Source organism: Somniosus microcephalus, chromosome 11 (assembly GCF_052327205.1).
Source record: "Somniosus microcephalus isolate GS21.2 chromosome 11, FLI_Smic_1.0, whole genome shotgun sequence".
Classification (NCBI taxonomy): Eukaryota; Metazoa; Chordata; class Chondrichthyes; order Squaliformes; family Somniosidae; genus Somniosus; species Somniosus microcephalus.
Window position 1 is genome coordinate 12,880,861 of NC_140997.1, and position 15,770 is coordinate 12,896,630.

Here is a 15,770-nt window from a genome sequence, read left to right on the forward strand (position 1 = left end):
TTTGCAAGTACGCCTGGGCTAGATCAATTTTGGTGAAGCATTTACCACCAGATAGCGAGGCGAAAATATCCTCAATTCGTGGAAGCGGATATTGTACCGTGTGAAGGACTGGGTTCACTGTCACCTTAAAATCCCCACAGATGCGGACCTTCTTTGGTTCCCCAGGCGTATTACTCAATGACCTCTTCATTACAGGGATGATGGGTGTAGCCCACTCGCTCCAGTCCACTTTGGACAGTACTCCTGAACGTTCCAACCCTTCCAGCTCTGCTTCAACCGCTGGTCTGATCGCATAAGGCACTGGTCTGGCCTTCAGAAACTTTGGGCTTGCATTATCCTCTATTTTAATTGTTGCTGTTATTCCTTTTAGTGTTCCTAGTCCCTCCTGGAACACTTCTTTTGCGTCAGTTAGCATTTTTGACAGTCGTCCAGGTGTGATGTCGTCATCCTTTTTGGCCTCCACCTTCAGTGCCTGTATGGAATGCCAATCTAAATGTATCTTCCGGATCCACTCACGTCCTAGCAGTGGTGGTCCTCCATTTGGCAATACATATATATTCATTTTAGGTATTTCCTGACCTTTATATGTCACTTCCACCCTTATTTTTCCTTTGGGGTAGACTTTTTGCCCCATATACGTCTTCAAGACAATCTCTGTAGCTTTCAAGGGTATGTGTGAAAATAGCCGCTTGTAGTCTCTTTGATTTATGACTGTTAGAGCTGACCCTGTGTCCAATTCCATTTCCACTTGGACTCCATCTATCTTGAGTGTAACCCAGATAGTCTGGTGATCCTCTATTTCGGTTACATTATGTAGTTTCAGACAACCCAGCTCCTTGCTTCCGGAGTCTGTGTCACTTTTCTGTTCGTCTGAACCACTGTCCATCACCTGGTGTACCTTTTTGTACTTCTCCTGTGGAGATTTCTTACTGTTGGTTTTCTTCCCAGACCTGCAGACTCTTGCTATGTGTCCTGCTTTCCCACACTGTCTGCACACTTGGTCCTTGAACCAACAATCTTTCTGGTCATGTGTTGTTCTGCCGCAGCGATAGCAGTTCCCTGTTCCATAGGTCATTTCGTTGGTGCTGTATTCTTGCGGTCTCCATTGTATCTCTGCAGCGCCCCTTGCGGCTGCTTCGTGTGATACTGCCATATTGAAAGCTTTGTCCAGCGTAAGGTCCTTTTCTGATAGAAGCCGTTTCTGGGTTCCTTCACTTTGTAGCCCACATACAAACTTGTCCCTTAACGTGTCTGCTAGTCCCGCTCCAAACTGGCAGTATTTCGATAGCTTGCGCAGTTCCGTTAGGCACTCAGCATTGCTTTCGTCTTTGTGTTGGTTCCTTTTATGGAACTTAAATCGTTCTGCTATCAGCAGCGGTGTGGGGTTTAAGTGGTCCTGTAGGATTTCTACTATGCTTCCAAAATCCTTGTTTACCGGCTTCTCTGGGGTTATTAGATTTCGCAGTAACCCATAAGTTTTTGCACCCATGGAATTTAACAGAACCAGTGCTTTATTAGCATCTGGCACTTCATTCGCCCTGCAGTACACCTCAATACGTTCCACATATGTCGCCCAATCTTCGACTTCATTGTCGAACGTAGAGATACTGCCACTCTTCGGCATCCTTGGTTGTGCGTTAACTATCCACAATGGCGCCTCCCGCGCTTCCCCTTCTCCGCTGGCACAAAATGGCGTCTCCCGCGCTTTCCTTCCTTCCCACGCGCGCCCGTCTTCTCCGCTGCGGCTTCGCAAAATGGCGTCTCCCGCGCTCTTCCTTCTCCGTGGCTCAATGGCGCCTCCCTGCTTCTCCGCGGCTCAATGGCGCCTCCCGCGCTCTCCCTGCTTCTCCGCGGCTCAGTGGCGTCTCCCCTTGCTTCGCCCCGCGGACCCTGATCAGCCCGTGATCCCTGGCTGTGCTCTGCGCGTTCTTCTCTTGATATTTGTCGACGCCGCTCAGTCTAGAACCCAGCTGTTTCTTACCCTCTCTCTCTCCGGTTTGTAGTATTTTTCCTCGACGCCGCTCGGTGATCAATCCCCGGCTGCGCCCTGCTCTCTTCACCCTCTTTCTTACCCCGTCGACGCTGCCCGGCTCTCTCTCTCTGCCGTCGGTCGGCTCCAGCCGCCGCTGCTCGGGAAGGGTCTGCTCTGGACCTGTCGTCGGTCTCTTACTGCTCGTTGTGGCTGGGGAACCAAGCCCGGCTCTCCACAGCCTCCCCAGCGAAGTTGGATCTCTGCCTGACTGCTGGGCGGTTGCTCGCGGTCGACGCCTGTGTTCCTGGACTCGACTTTTTTTTCTTTTTTTTATGTTGCAGGTAGATTCGCATCAACACTGGTCGCCACTGTTAGATCCGTGGTTCAGTGGATAAATAACTACACGGATGCTGTACACAAACAAACAACAGGTCTTTACTGGAGGAGGGTCATCTCTAGACTGGGGTACAGAGGCATGCGCACAGCTTATATACCGGTGTGGTTACTGCCGGTACTACAGTATACAGGAGCTGTAAAAAGTAGTTCTGACTTAAAGCACATACACTACAGGAACCTCACACATTACAAACTGAATACAGGGACCTCACACATTACAAACTGAATACAGGAACCTCACACATTACAAACTGAATACAGGAACCTTAAATATTACAAACTGAATACAGGAACCTCACACATTACAAACTGAATGCAGGAACCTCACACATTACAAACTGAATACAGGAACCTCACACATTACAAACTGAATACAGGAACCTCACACATTACAAACTGAATACAGGAACCTTAAATATTACAAACTGAATACAGGAACCTCACACATTACAAACTGAATGCAGGAACCTCACACATTACAAACTGAATACAGGAACCTCACACATTACAAACTGAATACAGGAACCTCACACATTACAAACTGAATACAGGAACCTCACACATTACAAACTGAATACAGGAACCTCACACATTACAAACTGAATACAGGAACCTCGCACATTACAAACTGAATACAGGAACCTCACACATTACAAACTGAATACAGGAACCTCACACATTACAAACTGAATACAGGAACCTCGCACATTACAAACTGAATACAGGAACCTCACACGTTACAAACTGAATACAGGAACCTCACACGTTACAAACTGAATACAGGAACCTCACACGTTACAAACTGAATACAGGGACCTCACACATTACAAAATGAATACAGGAACCTCACACATTACAAACTGAATACAGGAACCTCGCACATTACAAACTGAATACAGGAACCTCACACATTACAAACTGAATACAGGAACCTCACACATTACAAACTGAATACAGGAACCTCGCACATTACAAACTGAATACAGGAACCTCACACGTTACAAACTGAATACAGGAACCTCACACGTTACAAACTGAATACAGGAACCTCACACGTTACAAACTGAATACAGGGACCTCACACATTACAAAATGAATACAGGAACCTCACACATTACAAACTGAATACAGGAACCTCACACATTACAAACTGAATACAGGAACCTCGCACATTACAAACTGAATACAGGGACCTCACACATTACAAACTGAATACAGGAACCTCACACATTACAAACTGAATACAGGAACCTCACACGTTACAAAATGAATACAGGAACCTCACACATTACAAACTGAATACAGGAACCTCGCACATTACAAACTGAATACAGGAACCTCACACGTTACAAACTGAATACAGGAACCTCACACATTACAAATGACAGCTTTTAATATTAGAAAACCAAATATAGCACCTTTAAAGATTACAAAATTGCAGCAGTTTCAGAGTTTGTTTTATTAAAAACAAATTTTTAGAAAATATTTTGATAAGATAACATTAAATGAGACTGCTGACTGGGAGTGAAACAAATTCGATTGGCAAATAATACATTTTTATACTTTCATAAACATTTCTCAATAAATGTAAGCAGCAAATGGATGATTGTCAAGTGAAGAATTCTAAGTTCATTATAAGTGCCCTGGATAATTGCAATATTAATTAAACTGTGTATTAAAGTAACTACAGTTTTGTTAATTTTTTACTGTACTGGAGGTGACAATTAGTGAGAGTTCATCAGCGCGGAGTCTGGAGACCGTTCTCGCTTCACTGCGTGTCGGTGAAAAGGGAACACCTGCACTTCTGGCAGTGTTTTGAAATCAGCTTCATAAATCAATTAACTTCTTTTTTCTATTTTTAAATAATGCACTTGGATTTAGAAATGAAATTGTAGACTGTAATTGTTGGGGCCCCTTTGCCCTGGAGTCCTTAGTTAAAATATAATGGGGGGGAGGGGAGAGGGGGGGGTGCGTATCGGTGTAAATATCAATTATTTTTGGCCAATAAATCTTTGACTGCAATGCTTCAGTGACTCAGTTGGTGAGTGTGTGGCATGCCGAGGAACTACAAACCAGGGAGACGGCCGGCTGGATCCCTGGCCCAGGGCCAGTTAGCTGATCATCAGCTGGTGAGTGGCCTCGCACTGAGGGGGGAAACCCACCCAAGAGTCGTGCTCCTTCCTAATGTTTGGTGACTCCTGCCCTGTTGTGTGTGTGTCGAAGTGTATATGTCGATGTGTGTGTGTCGAAGTGTATATGTCGATTGTGTGTTGAAGTGCGTGTGTGTGTGTACGTATGTAGAAATAAGTAGAAATTACAACGCGGAAACAGGCCATTCCACCCAACCAGCCCATGTTTGTGTTCGTCCTCCACACGAGCGGTAGTTCGAATCCCGTGTGCCCTCTCAGTTCCCACATCTCTTTATTCTCCTTTCCTCCAATCACCCATCTAACCTAGTCTTAAATGCTTCAGTCACTAACGGTGCGTTCCACAGCATCACAATCCCCGCGTGTAAAAATGTCTCTGTCCTAAATGTCTTGCCTTTTTAAATTTATGCCCACTTGTTCTGGACTCTTCAATCATCGGAAACCGTGTGCTTATATCTGATCACCCACAGGGTGCCCTGGATTGAGTGCGGGGACTGATCACCCACAGGGTGCCCTGGATTGAGTGCAGGGACTGATCACCCACAGGGTGCCCTGTTCGGGGTGCGGGGACTGATCACCCACAGGGTGCCCTGGTCGGGGTGCGGGGACTGATCACCCACAGGGTGCCCTGTTCGGAGTGCGGGACTGATCACCCACAGGGTGCCCTGGTCGGGGTGCGGGGACTGATCACCCACAGCGTGCCCTGGTCGAGGTGCGGGACTGATCACCCACAGGGTGCCCTGTTCGGAGTGCGGGACTGATCACCCACAGGGTGCCCTAGTCGGGGTGCGGGGACTGATCACCCACAGGGTGCCCTGGATTGAGTGCGGGGACTGATCATCCACAGGGTGCCCTGGATTGAGTGCAGGGACTGATCACCCACAGGGTGCCCTGTTCGGGGTGCGGGGACTGATCACCCACAGGGTGCCCTGGTCGAGGTGCGGGACTGATCACCCACAGGGTGCCCTGGTCGGGGTGCCGGGACTGATCATCCACGGGGTGCCGGGACTGATCATCCACAGGGTGCCCTGTTCGGGGTGCGGGACTGAGCACCCACAGGATGCCCTGGATTGAGTGCAGGGACTGATCACCCACAGGGTGCCCTGGTCGGGGTGTGGGGACTGATCACCCACAGGGTGCCCTGTTCGGGGTGCGGGACTGAGCACCCACAGGGTGCCCTGGTCGAGTTGCGGGACTGATCACCCACAGGGTGCCCTGTTTGGGGTGCGGGGACTGATCACCCACAGGGTGCCCTGTTCGGGGTGCGGGGACTGATCACCCACAGGGTGCCCTGTCGAGGTGCGGGACTGAGCACCCACAGGTTGCTGTGGATTGAGTGTGGGACTGATCACCCACAGGGTGCCCTGGATTGAGTGCGGGACTGATCACCCACAGGGTGCCCTGGTCGGGGTGCGGGACTGATCACCCACAGGGTGCCCTGGTCGAGGTGTGGGGACTGATCACCCACAGGGTGCCCTGGTCGGGGTGCGGGACTGATCACCCACAGGGTGCCCTGGTCGGGGTGCGGGACTGATCACCCACAGGGTGCCCTGGTCGAGGTGTGGGGACTGATCACCCACAGGGTGCCCTGGTCGGGGTGCGGGACTGATCACCCACAGGGTGCCCTGATCGAGGAGCGGGGACTGATCACCCACAGGGTGCCCTTGTCGAGGTGCGCCGACTGATCACCCACAGGGTGCCCAGTTCGGGGTGAGGGGACTGATCACCCACAGGGTGCCCTGGTCAATCCATGGTGTGGCTTCCTTGCCTTGGTCGATATGGGATCCCCCAGTTTCGACATTCCCCCCGGCCCCTGCCCTCTGCCCTCTCGCCTCTGCCCCTCAGCTGTTTTCACCCTTCGCCCCAGCCACCCCATTTTACGGGTTGGTGGGAGGGGGGGGGGTGGAAGAGGAAGAGGAATTTCCCGCTAAAGTTGATCGAAGGTGGCGCCCAGCTCTGACGGAGGGTCCAGCACGATCCCGTCACCTCTCTTTCCCATCCAGCTGTTGACTGGCCTGCTGTGCCTTTCCAGCATTTATTTCCCGTAACTGACGAGAGCAGCTGTGTTGGTAATTGGAGATCAGTCGGAATAATGTGGATTAAACCGTCATTACCAATGGAATCCTTCAGCTTCAAGTCTCCTTGGGCCATGTGCCAGGAAATTAGACTCAGAGTTTGAACACTGTTTATCTCTTTAAGGGGTAGCTGGTGTCATTTTTTTTTATGCACCCGAAGAATACTTGGACTAAAAATATCGCCAGGGCGCTACTTTTAACGCTACGGAAAAATTAGTGCCCCCGTGATGGAAATTGAGTGTTTGCGCCCCAAGAGAGAAGTGGGGCGATACTGGAAGGGCCCCGCTTCTCTCTTGGAGCGCTGCGAGTCAATATCGGCCGCGGCACATCGCGCCGCGGTATTGCAGGCCTTCCTCCCCTTCTTAAAGGGGAGGGGCCTTGCGCAGCGCGACCCGGGGTCCCAGCTGGGCCCCCGGGGAGCGGGAGTGTTGGCAAAAGAGCCCGGCACTCAGAAGTGCCGGGCTCTTGGCGCGCAGCCAGCACTCCGCGGCGGGGGCGGGGGTGGCGTTCAGGAGGCCGGGAACGGGAGCGCTGGCAGGCGGCCAGCAACAAAAATGGCTGCCCCGCTCCTTGCTTTTAAATAGCGCCTCCACGGCCGCAGGTAGGCCCCCCTGACCCTGTCGGACATAGCGTTCAGCGGTAAGTCAGGGGGCGCTAACAGGAGGCGCAAAGCAACCAAATTTTTACCCCTTTCTCTTTTATTCCCTGTGTCTCCTTCCTTTTGCAACACGCTCCCTACTGACATTAAAGAAAGAACTTGCATTTATATAGCGCCTTTCACGAATCGCTTTACAGCCAATGAGGTACTTTTGAAGTGTAGTCACTGTTGTAATGTGGGAAACACGGCAGCCAATTTGTACACAGCAAGCTCCCACAAACAGCAATGTGATAATGACCGGATAATCTGTTTTAGTGATGTTGGTTGAGGGATAAATATTGGCCCCAGGACACCGGGGATACGAGTTTCTGGAGTGGGGACTTGAACCCACAACCTTCTGCCTCCGAGGCGCGAGTGCTGCCCACTGAGCCACGGCCGACACCTGAAGACTTTGTAAGAGAACTCGCTCATGATTTTGTGGGAAGGAATGATTGGAGGAAATCTCTTCCTCCCCGCTCGTCTCCCTTGAATTCATTGGGGATTTAAATGCTCGAGGATGTCTGATGGGCACTTTTTTTCTGCCGCTCTTTTCGTGCTGGGTTTAATAAAATAAATGGTTTTGAAGGAGAGACGGGTTTCGGTAGCTCTGGCGGATTGGGAAGCGGGTTTTGCCAAGCTGTTTTCTGACCTCTTGCTCTTGGTTTCAGGCGTTCCGGGTGGCGGAGGAGGAGCTGGGAATCCCGGCACTGCTGGACGCAGAGGACATGGTGGCGTTGAAAGTCCCGGACAGGCTGAGCATCCTGACCTACCTCTCACAGTATTACAACTACTTCACAGGCCGCTCGCCGAGTGAGTAACTGCCCGTGCGACGGTGTGGCAGGCGCGATTTATTCAAACGGCTTCGGCGGTGGGGGTGGGAGAGGAGCCATCGACTCCAGGCCCACGTGAGTCAGGTCGGGGCCGACCTCTCACCTCTGACCTCGATTTTACCATAGGAAGTCAGCTGCATTTATAGGGCAGGGTTTAACTCTTCCCCGATGGGCGAGAAAGGATTGGGGAAGTGGTTTAAATGTAGCAGCTTCATTTCCCCCCTCCCTGTGCTCGCTGACCTCCATTGGCTCCCGGTCGAGCAACGCCTCGATTTAATCATTCTCACCCTTGTGTTCAAATCTCTCCATGGCCTCGCCCCCTCCCTATCTCTGTAATCTCCTTCAGCCCTACAATCCTCCGAGATCTCTGCACTCCTCTAATTCTGGCCTCTTGCGCATCCCTGATTATAATCGCTCCACCATTGGTGGCCGTGCCTTCAGCTACTGAGGCCCCAAGTTCTGGAATTCCCTCCCTAAACCTCTCCGCCTCTCTACCTCCCTCTCCTCCTTTAAGACGCTCCTTAAAATCTACCTCCATATCTCCTTATGTGGCTCAGTGTCAAATTTTGTTTGATAATCGCTCCTGTGAAGTGCCTTGGGACATTTTACTACGTTTAAGGTGCTATATAAATGCAAGTTGCTGTTCTCCATTTTAACACCGCTGGTTTAGGCGATGGATGAGGATCCCATGGCAACCTCAGTAACCAATGTGAATTGGAGTACCACGACATATGTGGCACCCCGATGTAGTTTTGGCCCGTTCCTGAGTAAGGTGCCCAGTGAGGCACTCTGAAGGCAGTATAAAAGAAAGCCTTCCTTGGTGGGGCCAGAAATGCTCCTCCAGGCCCTACAGGCAAAGCCTGGGCCTTTGCTACCTTGGGATCCTCAGCCCCCCCCCAACCACCCCCTCCCTGCCTCCTCTCCCCAGCCACAATACCCTCGCAGCGCCCCCCTCCTCCTGGACTTACCTTGCTGCTGGAGGCCTTCTCCTGGTGCTGGTCGGTGCCCTTTGGGCTGCCCAATATTCGCCTTTCCCCCCATGCTCCTCCCCCGCACCCCCCTACAAAGCCGGCCAGCCGCTGCATTCCGTGAGCAACTGACCGCTGCCATTCAAATGAGGCCCGGGAGTTAGAATCTGCCGGGCCTGTGACCGACACTCCAGCGTGGGATCACCCACAGTGCCTGCGGGGAGTTAAAATCGGACCGTGTGGGGTGAATTTTCCGAGGTGGTAGCGGGCGCGATCTGTGGCGGGTCGGGTGGGAAAGTTGTTATTTTTGACAGCGGGTCGGGAACCCGCTGTCATCTCGCTCCCAGGCGTGTCTGTCATTGCGGAGCTGACCCGACCTGCAGCGACGGGGGATCCAATTGAGATAATTATCAGGTAGTTGACGGCCACTTAAGAGCCTTTTTTCACTAAGTTGTTAAATTTCCCTGCATGGCCATGGGATTCACGCCGCTCGGGAACCGCGTCTGTCAACCTGAGGCGGGAGTTCAGTGGCCATTGCTCCAGCTGATTACTTGACAGCATGAAAAACAAACCCAAATAAAAACATGTTGATTACATCAGCTAACAGATTGATGGAGATTCTGTTCTACTTGAAAAGCTACTGGTAAATGTTAATTCAGAAATTCCTGAAGGGCTGTAAGTGCTACCCTGGATGGTGAGGGAAATACATTTTTCACTGGCCATTCTCGGCTGTTGCCTTCCAACTCAACAGTAAATGCAGTGAATTGATCTGCACTATAGGTGTTCAGAGGGACCCGTGTGTCCTTGTACACAAATCATTGAAAGTTAACATGCAGGTACAGCAAGCAATTAGGAAAGCAAGTGGTATGTTGGCCTCTTTTACAAGAGGATTTGAGTATAAGAGTAAAGACGTCTTACTGCAATTATATAGGGCCCTGGTGAGACCACACCTGGAGTATTGTGTACAGTTTTGGTCTCCTTACCTAAGGAAGGATATACTTGCCATAGAGGGAGTGCAACAAAGGTTCACCAGACTGGTTCCTGGGATGGGGGGATTGTCCTGTGAGGAGAGATTGAGTAGACTAGGGCCTATATTCTCTCGAGTTTAGAAGAATGAGAGGTGATCTCATTGAAACATACAAAATTCTTACAGGACTTGACAGGGTAGATGCAGGGAGGATGTTTCGCCTGGCTGGGGAGTTTAGAACTAGGGGTCACAGTCTCAGAATAAGGGGTTGGCCATTTAGGACTGAGATGAGGAGAAATTTCTTCACTCAGAGGGTGGTGAATCTTTAGATTAAACTTAAAATTTAAAGCAGCCATGGTCCCTTTAAGGATCCTGGCTGTAAACACGTCATGAATGACGTCATCAGACCCGCTCCATCTCATTGGGCCGGGTAACGCGCTGGGCGGGCTTAATAGGCCCCAATAAGGTAAGTTCATTTTCAGCAGTGGGATGGAGCCAGCAGCGGGGTCGCGACCTGCCACGGCCACAGCCCACACCGGACCTGCCCAGGTAGGCAAAATTCCGGCCTCTGGGTTTGGGTGTTTGGGCCAGTCTGGTTCCGTTATTTTGTTTCACTCCAACTCCTATACTATGGGTAGTTTCAACGGAAGGGTGCCACGCCGTACCCCCTCTGCCCACCAGCTACTCTGGCCCTCCCCCTCTCCACAATCCTCCTGCCTTCCTTCTCAGAAGGTACTGACCTCTGCTGGCCTACAGTCCCCTCGCCACCTCCTTCACCAACCCCCCTCCACCCCCCCCCCGCAGCCCGGCACCTCCTTCTTGAACGATCCTTGGGACTTGGGAAGAGGGGGGGGGGGGATCACAAACAAGGCTGTGCAGGCTCTCTAAATACCTTGCCAAAGTTCCCTCTCTCCCTTCTGTACTCGAGTTCAATTTGCTTTCTTGCGAAGACAGTGACCGCTTCAAAAAAGGTGTATCTCAACTCTTCAAAACAACAGGACTTGTAGCACCTTTCATGACCTCAGGATGCCCCAGAGCGCTTTACAGCCTATGAAGTACTTGTTTGGCGTGTAGTCACTGTTGTAATGCAGGAAACGTGGCAGCCAATGTGCGCACAGCAAGCTCCCACACACAGCAATGTGATAATGACCAGATCATCTGTTTTTTTTAGCGATGGTGCTTGAGGATACCGAAGGGAGCTCCCCTGCTCTTCTTCGAATATCGACATGGTATCTTTTATGTCCAGGCTCCCTCTCACCACCACAGCGGAGAGTGGGTGTGTCTCAGAGCGATCCTGGGCCATCTGTTCATTCTGTTATCGGAATTTTAATAACACAATTCTATTTACAAAGGCCTCTGTAAAATCCGGAGGTGTTTCTCCCCTGATGTCGTGAGACGCGATTCTGTCTGATGTCGCTGGGGCGAATGGCATCCCGTTTCATTTCTCTATTCGGCCTATGCTGAAGGTCCAGACTTTCTAATTCCGGCACAAACTTACGGCCCGCTGCCGGAGGGGGAGGTGGTTCTCCTTGCTGTGTAGCTATGGCAACGAATGACCTCATTGGGATGTGAGTATTGCATGCTGGGACCTGTATGGCTCAACCTCCCACCGATTTCAATATCAAAGGGAACGATGTGTTTATTTTGAGTGCGTGTGTGATGGGCTGCCTGTGTGTCACGCTGTCGGTGTTTGCATCGCCGGGAGTGGTTGGAATTGTGTAGCTCTTAGGGTCGCCAGCCCTCCAGGATTGCCCTGGGGGCTCCAGGAATTGGAGATTGATCGCCAGGACACGGCCGCCAGCACCACCCCGGGAGAATAATCATAGGGGCGTTGAAGAAATTGTGTTTTATTAAAAATTTTCTTTGAACACTTTCATTTATTAGTTATAAAATACTGCCGATGGGAGAAAGGCTGTTTCACTAACCGTCAAAGATGAATCCAATTGGGTAATAGAGTCCATCCGCTTTCCAATTGGCCGTGGGAAGGCCGCAAGCTGCGAGAATGGACCAATGGCGGGGCTGTGGGGGCGGGGCAGTTCGCGGTGGGGGGGGGAGGGTCATGTGATGGAATACGCCCAATCAGAGTTGGCAATCCTAATAGAGTTCCTGTCTGTGCTTTAGGGTAGGAAGGCGGCAGAGCTGAGAAGCTGTGGGCTTGGACAGGGCCTTGGTGAGACCACACCTTGAGTATTGTGTGCAGTTTTGGTTGCCTTATCTGAGGAAGGATGTTCTCGCCATGGAAGGAGTGCAGCGAAGATTCACCAGGCTGATACCTGGGATGGCAGGAATAACGTATGAGGAGAGATTGGGACAATTGGGCTTATACTCGCTGGAGTTTAGAAGAATGAGAGGGGATCTCATTGAAACTTATAAAATTCTAACAGGACTAGACAGACTAGATGCAGGAAGGATGTTCCTGATGGCGGGGGAGTCCAGAACCAGGGGTCGCAGTCTAAAGATAAGGGGTAGGCCATTTAGGACTGAGATGAGGAATTTCTTCACTCAGAGAGTGGTGAACCTGTGGAATTCTCTACCACAGAAGACAGTTGAGGCAAATTCATTAAATATATTCCAGAAGGAGATAGATATATTTCCTAAGGCTAAAGGGATCAAGGGATACGGGGAGAAGGCAGGGACAGGGTACTAAATTTGGATGATCAGCCATGACCGCATTAAATGGTGGAACAGGCTCGAGGGGCCGAATGGCCTACTCCTGCTCCTATCTTCTATCTGAGCTGGTCGGCGGCCACCTGACTGGAAAAAGTTTCCTCAATCAGAAGGGGCAAGGGCGGCACAATAATCTCATGGCACCCTTCCTCGCCCACGTGGCCATTATTCTTTTATTTTTAATTAATTCTTGGGGTGTGGACGTCGCTGGCCAAGCCAGCATTTATTGCCCATCCCCAATTGCCCTTGAGAAGGTGGTGGTAAGCCGCCGCCTTGAACCGCTGCAGTCCGTGTGGTGAAGAACATAAGAACATAAGTAGGAGCAGGAGTAGGCCATACGGCCCCTCGGGCCTGCTCCGCCATTCAATAGGATCATGGCTGATCCGAACCTAGACTCACGTCCACTTCCCTGCCCGCTCCCTGTAACCCCTAATTCCCTTATCAGCTAGGAAACTGTCTATCTCAGTTTTAAATTTATTTAATGTCGCAGCTTCCACAGCTCTCTGAGGTAGCAAATTCCATAGATTTACTACCCTCTGAGTGAAGAAGTTTCTCCTCATCTCGGCAGCCCCTTATTCTAAGATTATGCCCCCTAGTTCTAGTCTCACCCATCAGTGGAAACATCCTCCCCGCATCCACCTGATCAAGCCCCCTCACAATCTTATATGTTTCGATAAGATCGCCTCTCATTCTTCTGAATTCCAATGAGTAGAGGCCCAACCTACTCAACCTTTCCTCATAAGTCAACCCCCTCATCTCCAGAATCAACCGAGTGAACCTTCTCTGAACTGCCTCGAGAGCAAGTCTATCTTTTCTTAAATATGGAAACCAAAACTGTACGCAGTATTCCAGGTGTGGCCTCACCAGTACCCTGTATAACTGAAGCAAGACTTCCCTGCTTTTATACTCCATCCCCCTTGCAATAAAAGCCAAGATTCCATTGGCCTTCCTGATCACCTGCTGTACCTGCATACTAACCTTCTGTGTTTCATGCACCAGGACCCCCAGATCCCTTTGTACTGTAGCACTTTGCAGTTTCTCCCACAGTGCTGTTAGGGAGGGAGTTCTGGGATTCTGACCCAGCGACGATGAAGGATCGCTGTTGAAGATGGTCAACGGTCTTAATAATAATAAATCAACTTTATTGTCATTGTACAATGCACAAGTACATGAACAACGAAATGTGATCTTGCAAGCTCCCATGAGTCCAGTACAAATAACATTAATATTAATGTAAATAGCACCGTCCTGGGAGAAGCAAAGCCGCTGCGTCTGTGCGCGCCGCCATTCCATTTCCACCATTCCTCCTGTCCGACAATCTTTAGCCCAACGCCCGGGCCTGCTCACAAACCACCCCTCCCGGGGCTCCTTCCGTGATCCTTCTGCACCTGGTCTTACCCTGATGGTCACCCCTCCAGGTACTAACCAGGCCTGGCTCTGCTTAGCTTCCAAGCCTTGCCAGTGACCCTGTCCCTAGTCCCAGGAACAGGGCCTTAACAGCCAGGGTCAGCAGGGAGTGCAACCGGAAGGCATTTTTTTTCTTTCCTGTCCTCCTCCGTTCGGGGACCCAAGGCCAATTCTGATGCCTCTGCTGTGCCCTGGCTGAGGTCGGCTAACCCACCACAGACTGAGGATCGAATCTGGGGCTTTCCTGCTCTGTTGTGGTTCTGCCCATCGCACTACATCCTTTAAAGCTAAGCCTGGAGCGTGGGTGTTGAGAAAGGGACCTCCTGAGCAGTCTAAAAAGACTCTGAGGATCACAATCCCGCCTGTTACCAAAAAACGAAATGAACATTAATTTTGTTTTCATAGCATCAGACAGCACTGAAGGAGGCCGTTCAGCCCATCGTGCCTGTGCCGGCTCTTTGAAAGAGCGATCCAATTAGTCCCACTCCACCTCCTCTTTCCCCACAGCCCTGCAAATGTTTCCGTTTCAAGTTTATATCCAATTCCCTTTTGAAAGTTACTGTTGAATCTGCTTCCACCGCCCTCTCAGGCTGTGCATTCCAGATCATCATAACTCACTGCGTAAATAAAATGTCTCCTCCTCTCCCTTGTATTAAGCTTATAGAGACCTGAAGGTTCCTCCCCTTGGCTGAACTTTGTGTGGCTGGTTTAAAGTCTTAAGATGATGTTGGATTATAGAGTGGCTGGTGCCCATGCTGCTCCACGTACCTGAGCTCCCAAGTCTGTTCCAACGCACTCCCGGCTGGCCTCCCACATTCTACCCTCCGCAAACTTGAGCTCATCCAAAATTCAGCTGCCCCGTGTCCTATCTCGGCTGCCCCGTGTCCTATCTCGGCTGCCCCGTGTCCTAGCTCGGCTGCCCCGTGTCCTATCTCGGCTGCCCCGTGTCCTATCTCGGCTGCCCCGTGTCCTATCTCGGCTGCCCCGTGTCCTATCTCGGCTGCCCCGTGTCCTATCTCGGCTGCCCCGTGTCCTATCTCGGCTGCCCGTGTCCTATCTCGGCCCAAGTCCTGTTCACCCATCACCCCTGTGCTTGCTGACCTACATTGGCTCCCGGTTAATACACGCCTCGATTTAAAAATTCTCATCCTTGTTTTCAAATCCCTCCATGGCCTCGCCCCTCCCTATCTCTGTAATCTCCTCCAGCCCCACAACCCTTCGCTATTTGTGCTTTTCTTTGGCTGTGCGGCCCATTTAAATGTTCGCGCGTGCGCGGTTATTCCAATTGAAAAGCCGGCGAGCGGCCGACACGGGAGCTCCAGACCGCGGCCGCGCAGCATAACGGGAGCATTGTTCTCTACCTCTCTTTCCTCCTTTAAGACGCTCCTTAAAACCTGTCCTCTGCCCTAATTTCTCCTTCTGTGGCTCGGTGTCACATTTTGTTTTATAACGCTCCTGTGAAGCGCCTTGGGATGTTTTACCACAGTAAAAGCACTATTTAAATACGAGTGTTGCTGTAGTAGTAATGCTGCCCTTGTGTCCTCACGGGGAGATTCTCCTGCAGGGGTAGTGACTCATCCTGGCTCGCTCTTGTGTGCAGTTCAAATTGGAAAAAGGTAATCGTAGGCCCTTCTTCACACAGAGTGAGCCGCTCTCCCTGGAGTGAAGGAGATCACAGGAACAGGAGGAGGCCATTCAGCCCCT

The 15,770-nt window shown here is 51.0% G+C and overlaps 1 protein-coding gene across 1 annotated transcript in view; it reads left to right on the forward strand.

Moving 5' to 3' along the window:
* Window positions 1–15,770, forward strand: part of micall2a (mical-like 2a) — a 251,359-nt gene that overhangs the window by 163,623 nt on the left and 71,966 nt on the right. The window contains exon 3 of the mRNA XM_086000237.1: window positions 7,896–8,037. Within this exon, the coding sequence (XP_085856363.1) occupies window positions 7,896–8,037 (142 nt within the window). The remainder of the gene's footprint in view (window positions 1–7,895; window positions 8,038–15,770) is intronic.